General features: G+C 42.8%; 1 protein-coding gene across 2 annotated transcripts in view; it reads left to right on the top strand.

Moving 5' to 3' along the window:
• Positions 1–6,000, top strand: part of LOC311012055 (neuropilin-1a-like) — a 79,367-nt gene that overhangs the window by 20,636 nt on the left and 52,731 nt on the right. For both annotated transcript variants that reach the window (XM_084007351.1, XM_084007352.1), the window contains exon 3: positions 3,870–4,051. In XM_084007351.1, coding sequence (XP_083863477.1) covers positions 3,870–4,051 — 182 coding nt within the window. The remainder of the gene's footprint in view (positions 1–3,869; positions 4,052–6,000) is intronic.

The following is a 6,000-nucleotide window of genomic DNA, read 5'->3' on the forward strand; positions in this document are numbered from 1 at the left end:
TCAAACTAATCCACTGTCGAAAAAATGCCGAAAACGACAGTTGCCTCCAGTGCTCCATGTGTCCAGGAGAAAGGCACCATTAAAACACCATTAAATCAAGATGTCTGCGGGAGATTTGGGAGACAAATTTGGCACGACAAACTCATGAAGGGACTCTTTGAAAGCCACCACCTGACAAGCTGTCGGTCTGCTAATGTTGTTAGCCACGAGGTGAGTCGGCAGTGGACGGCTGAATTCCTCGAGTCTGAGACGAAGCTGACCGTTTGAACTCCAGCCCAAACCTGCTGAGGAGGCTGCTCCCCGTGTGGGAACACTGTAGCTGGTTCTGTCTCCTCTGGTACCAACGGAGAAGACGGCCAGGTTGAGTTGGAGTTACAGGGTCTCATTAGACGAACATTCCACACTTATCTGAGAGCTTTCAGTGCTGATCTGCAAGCCGCCATGCTGGGGGAATATTGTGATACTCTACCCAGCGTCCTTAGCAAAACTCTCTGTTCTCTTATCAGAGAGGTCGGAGGTCAGCTTCAGCATCGAGACCCCGAAGCTTGCATGAAATGTTCTGTCTTTCTCAAGGACACTACAGCTGATACGGGCACTCAGGTCCGGGTTCTCCGTCGTACCACTTTACTCTTTGTCTCCACATCTGGCTGCAAGAGGAAGAACCCTGTTATATCACATGACATGTTCTGTATCATATGATTTATGACTTATCACTTATAAAAACAGCCACAAAGTGCTTTCAGACAATGTGGCAGTAATGAAAGGCAACCGTTCAAACGAGGAAAGTGTCGGATGTGATAATCATGGTAGAAGAATGCCAATAAAACACTTGATGAATGAAGCTGTAAATGCTGATCACAATGTTCCACATGAGTCTTAATGGCTGAGTCATGGCGAGCTACATCAAACTGATTTTCCTCCATCCCGATCCATCCGGGATCGTTGCAGCGTGATGAGTGTGACCTGGTATTTCTGCTAAGTCCTGAACAAGTCCGGCTGTGTGAAGAGAAAACGGGGAAGTGAGAAGCGGGGTTTTCCATTGAGACGCGTAGACAACGGCATGTTATTGTGATTATCATTACAGTCAGTAGATGACTTTATGGCATGAGATCAGCACGGTCTCACCAAATGGATGACACGTGAATTTCTAAGTCATTTAGCGTGCAACAACGACGCCATTCTTGCGTTTTGCATGTCATTTTACGCCGCGTTGTCTGTACCAACAGATAAGGAAACGTTTGCACGCAAACATGCCACACTCGGAGCAAGTGACACATACACATGACCGCAGTTTGCACAAGAACATACACTCAAAAAATAATTATACTGTATTTGTTATTATACTGAAAATCTTGACTTGAAGTATAAATTCAATGAAGCGTTACTTTTAACGTAATGCTTTTCCATCTCATTGATTCAGTGTGAATAAACAAAATAACTGTCAGATTTTATTCAGTTAAATTGATGCAAAATGACGTGTTTGTTCAAGATTTACATATAAAGTTGAGGGGTTTATTCTTAAGTCTTTTACATTTAAAATGAATAAATAAAAACTGCATACAAGCACAGCTCTGAGGTCAGAGGTCAAGTCGGTGAAGCGACGTCTTTTTTGCTATAAAAAATTCTAAGAATTTTAGTAAAGTTACTAGATTCATTTACATTGAGTTCATATGAAGCATATTTACCCTGTGTTTAATTTTTTGAATAAATAGACTGGATTTTTTATATTTTACTTACATTCTACAAATATTGTTTCATGTGAAGCTTTTTCAGGCTGCCGTCTTGGCATTTAAACTCTCAATGAGACGATACTGGTAGAATAAAAATGAGATACAGTTCATCCACGCCGCAAACAAAGTGAGTGATTGCTGCACCCACTTGAGATGTCGCGAAGCGGACAGTGGGTGGACAGAGGGGTGTCGGCTGGTAAAGGATGAGGTGCTGTGGCGGCGGTGGGAGGTCCACGCGGGCAGCAGAGACCGATGAAGTCTCTCATTGCACTCAGGGGGATCCTCGGAGCTTCGCAGCGCTTCATATTCCTGACATCGCTGCCTCGCTCCCTCTTCCTCTACTGTCTCACTTCTAGAAAGAGTCTGTCCTGACTTACTTTCTCTTATTTCCAGACACGGCTGATGTTTTAACCTAAGATGTAGATCAGTGGATATATGGGACAAAATATGTGGTCAGATATCTTACATGTGTATCTTATCTCTGATATTAAATTGAGATAACATGACTTATAAATATTGATTTTTAAGAAAGTGGACGAGCAGATGCTGCCGTTCCACCCAGCATACATTGAATAATTCACCGTACAGCTGCCGAATCCGCCAATTTCCTTCCCTGTGAAAAGCTCCGATGTGCAGCTGCAACGTGGAAGTCTTCCATTGTTTGACTGAGACAGCTGTCATGATTTAGGGCAAAGCAGCATCGGCGTTCAGGACGTGATGACAAAACACCGCTCACAAAGCCAATCAGCTGACCCGACTGGTATCTGGGGAAACGCCTCGAATCGGTCAAAACCTGGAAAAAGAAAAACTCAGTGTCCAAAACAGTCTGAGAAAACCAGACATGACATCTTGTGTTGTGGTTTCACAGTTTGGGTGTGTCTTTCAAGCTTCACCAGCAAATTTGTAACAAAGAGTGTTGAGGTTACGTTCAAGGGTAGATTTAGACAGTTGTAAAATCTGCCTCTGCAACCCGTGTTCCCACTACATGTTGACAGTTTATGTGAACCGGCTTTTTTACAACAAGAACGTTTACACTAAGATGTCAGAGTACTCCAAGGTTGTACTTACATCATGTTGAGGGACTCTAGTATGAGTCCAAATGTTTGATCCTACACTTCCCATAATGCAACTTGACAGCTTCTTTCATTAGACTTCCCATGCCTCCAGTTTGCATCAGTGGCTTTCTGTTAAGGGGAGACGCCCCATGTGAATAGGTTACTACAACTGACAGATATCCCCATGAAAAATCTGCTGTTGATTACTTCCATTAAGTAAGACGGGAATAAAATGTTGTTTAAAACCTCGATTGATTGATTCATTTTTATTCATGGATCAACAGACAAATAAACAATATCAAAAGGCTAACATATGAAAGAGAAAGTATGTATTTCCAACATGAATCGTCAGAACACAAAACAAACACAAAAGCACACGACATCCAACATTAAAACAAAGAAAAAATCATCTAATATTCACAAATACTCACAATACAACACAACACAAAGAGACAGCAGCTAAAACATTGCAACAAAAAAAAGATTAACCACAAACCTATAACCCTGTTCCTATAAGCCTCGCTCATATTTAAAGAACAACCGTCAGGATATAGAAAGGATGAAACTGGAACTGGTGGGTGTGAGGTGGAGAATCTGACTCATTTAGAGAAACAATCTTTTTAAGATCCGGATTGTAAAATTCCATACATGTTGAAGACACTTCAGATGAGGTGAGGGTAAAACATGTTAACTAATATATCGCCATGAAACTTCCCCAATTACAGTTACTTTGTTCTGAAATGTTTTGTCTAAATATGTAAATGAGGCATGATCTACACCTCCACTAAGAAGACATGTCATGGAAGCAAACCATTAAACATTTGGAGTAAATTGACTAATAATTGCAGAGTTTTTGAAAGGATAAATGATGCTCAGAGACAACAATGGACTCACACATATGTTCACCAGCTGTGTGCTTTCATGCAAAGTGGTGTAAAACACTAGGAGGAACAAAGAACAAGGCCCAATAGTCCTGTGTGGCAGGTTTATATAAAAAGAAGATGATTACGAGCTCGTGTTCATCCAAAGGTCAGCCCATCTGTATTCAGCAGCACCCTGAACCTGTATCTCCTCTCCCCTCCAGGTACGACTTCGTGGAGGTTTACAACGGCGGCGACGAGCTTTCGCCCAGGTTGGGGAAGTTTTGCGGGAAGATCGCGCCGTCTCCGATCATCTCCAGCGGCAGCCAGCTCCTCATCAAGTTCGTCTCCGACTACGAGACGCACGGGGCGGGATTCTCCGTTCGCTACGAGGTCTTCAAGACAGGTGTGTTAGTCGTTGCTTCGCTTGTTATGTCACCGCTGAAACGTCCTTGTTGCTTGTATCGGACGGCAGCATCGGCTAAAAGTCTCCTGTTTTCTGCACGCTCCAATGAATGTGATGAATGGCCTCATGGAAAGCAGCCAATTTACATTCAATTGTAGTTTAGCCAGGTTTCCACAGGTCTGTTGTGTAGCTGTTGGATCAATGGCACGCATCACCTTTCTAGTTGTCACTATGAAGAATAGCAGTAAATACTTTAGTTTTGAGGAAACATATTTCAGGAGGCTGGCAGGCTTCTCAAGGACAGCAGGGGATGATCACAAATCAAGTAGACTAAAGTTTTGATAATTTATCTCCTCTGTGACCCCAAAGGGAAATCTAGCGTGATCCGCTCTGGGAAAAAAAAAATGTCTGACGGGGCAAGAAACACGATTGAGCCGGGTTGTAAACAAATCCCACAGGTTGGAGCCAAACTCATCTCGAAGAGAGAAACAAAGAGAAATCGTCAAACTGTTCCCCTAGCGGTGGGAACGATTGAGCTGTTTTTGAGTTGTAGTCATCGTGATGTCACCCGTTGGTCTGAGGACCACGGTTTTGAAGTTTCAAGTTCAGCATTTTAGCCGTTTGTCCCGATACTGTCATCAGCAAGCGTCAGTTTTCTTATAATCAGCATCCTAAAATAACCAGCGTCCTAAAGTAACCTCTCAGAGAACACAGTTACACCCATTCTTGTCTAAACAGCCCGAGCTGAACCTCTGATACACTGACCTCTCAGCCTGCAAGTTAAATAAACTCAAAGGCCCAGAATGCCGTTGGAGGAACAGTGAGTCCCAGCTGGGGCCGGATGCAACAGGACAGACCTACATAAACAGTGCCTGTCGAAGAAGCAACCTTGCTCCCGTGTCCTACATTTGTATTCGCTCTTCCCTCCTGGGTCCACTTGAGCGTCTGCCAAACGGCGAGTCTCCTGTGACCACTTCAGTCTCCACCAATGGGGAGGGGCGATTTATCCGATAAGAAGGGGACATGCGACTACGTGAGATTTATTATTTATTTTGTTTGCACCCCTGGGAGCAATAACCGTTCCCAGAATCACAGGATCCAGGAATAAGAATCCCCAGGTGGTCTTGTGTTGGAAGTGTTGTTAGATGAAAAATGAATGGGCAAGTTCATTTCTGTACTTGGATGAGGAGGAAGGCAGTAGTACGACGACCCTTCGCCTGATGCACCTTTCAAATCTGCTCGTATCGACTTTAATTTCAGGGTGCAGTGTGGAGCTGATGAATGACAGCGTAATAGATCTTTACAAGTAGGTCAGCAGAGAATCGTCTTAGGAGGAGCATTGATCCTGAACATTTGGTTAAAGATAGCTGATGATGGGTGAGGATTTATATTAGACTCTGATTGCTGATATAATGATCAAATTGGGATTTATAGTGTATTCATAGTACAGTCTGGGTCAGCGTGCCATTCACTCTCAGCACAGGTCCAACTCTATTTCTTCTTTTTATGGAATAGACAGCTCCTGTGTGGTGGTGATGGGAGTTTTATGGGTGTAATAGAACGAAATGAGCCATCAATTTTTAATGGGAGTTAAAGAGATCCGCGGTGCTCAGAGAACCTGACTGCACTCACACTCATATGTATGTGTGTTTTTAAAGCAACTTTATTTATAACTCATAGATAATGAGTATAGTGATGAACTGTACAATTCATTTAGGATTCCTATCTAATCTATCGATTTGTCCATAATCCACAATGAAACTACAGTTATTTAAAAAAAGCACCTTTCCACCCCAGCCATAATCTCAAATTAATGTCCATCTAGTAGCTTTCTGGAGCTTTTGATCACCATCCTCAGCAATTTGCACCATTTTCTTGTATTTCAATATTTTAAATTTTCCATTTTTTGTTTCCAGACGCCACGCTGCATTTGTTTTCACCTTTGTGTG

Source organism: Eutrigla gurnardus (genome assembly GCF_963514095.1).
Source record: "Eutrigla gurnardus genome assembly, chromosome: 4".
In the NCBI taxonomy this organism is placed as follows: domain Eukaryota; kingdom Metazoa; phylum Chordata; class Actinopteri; order Perciformes; family Triglidae; genus Eutrigla; species Eutrigla gurnardus.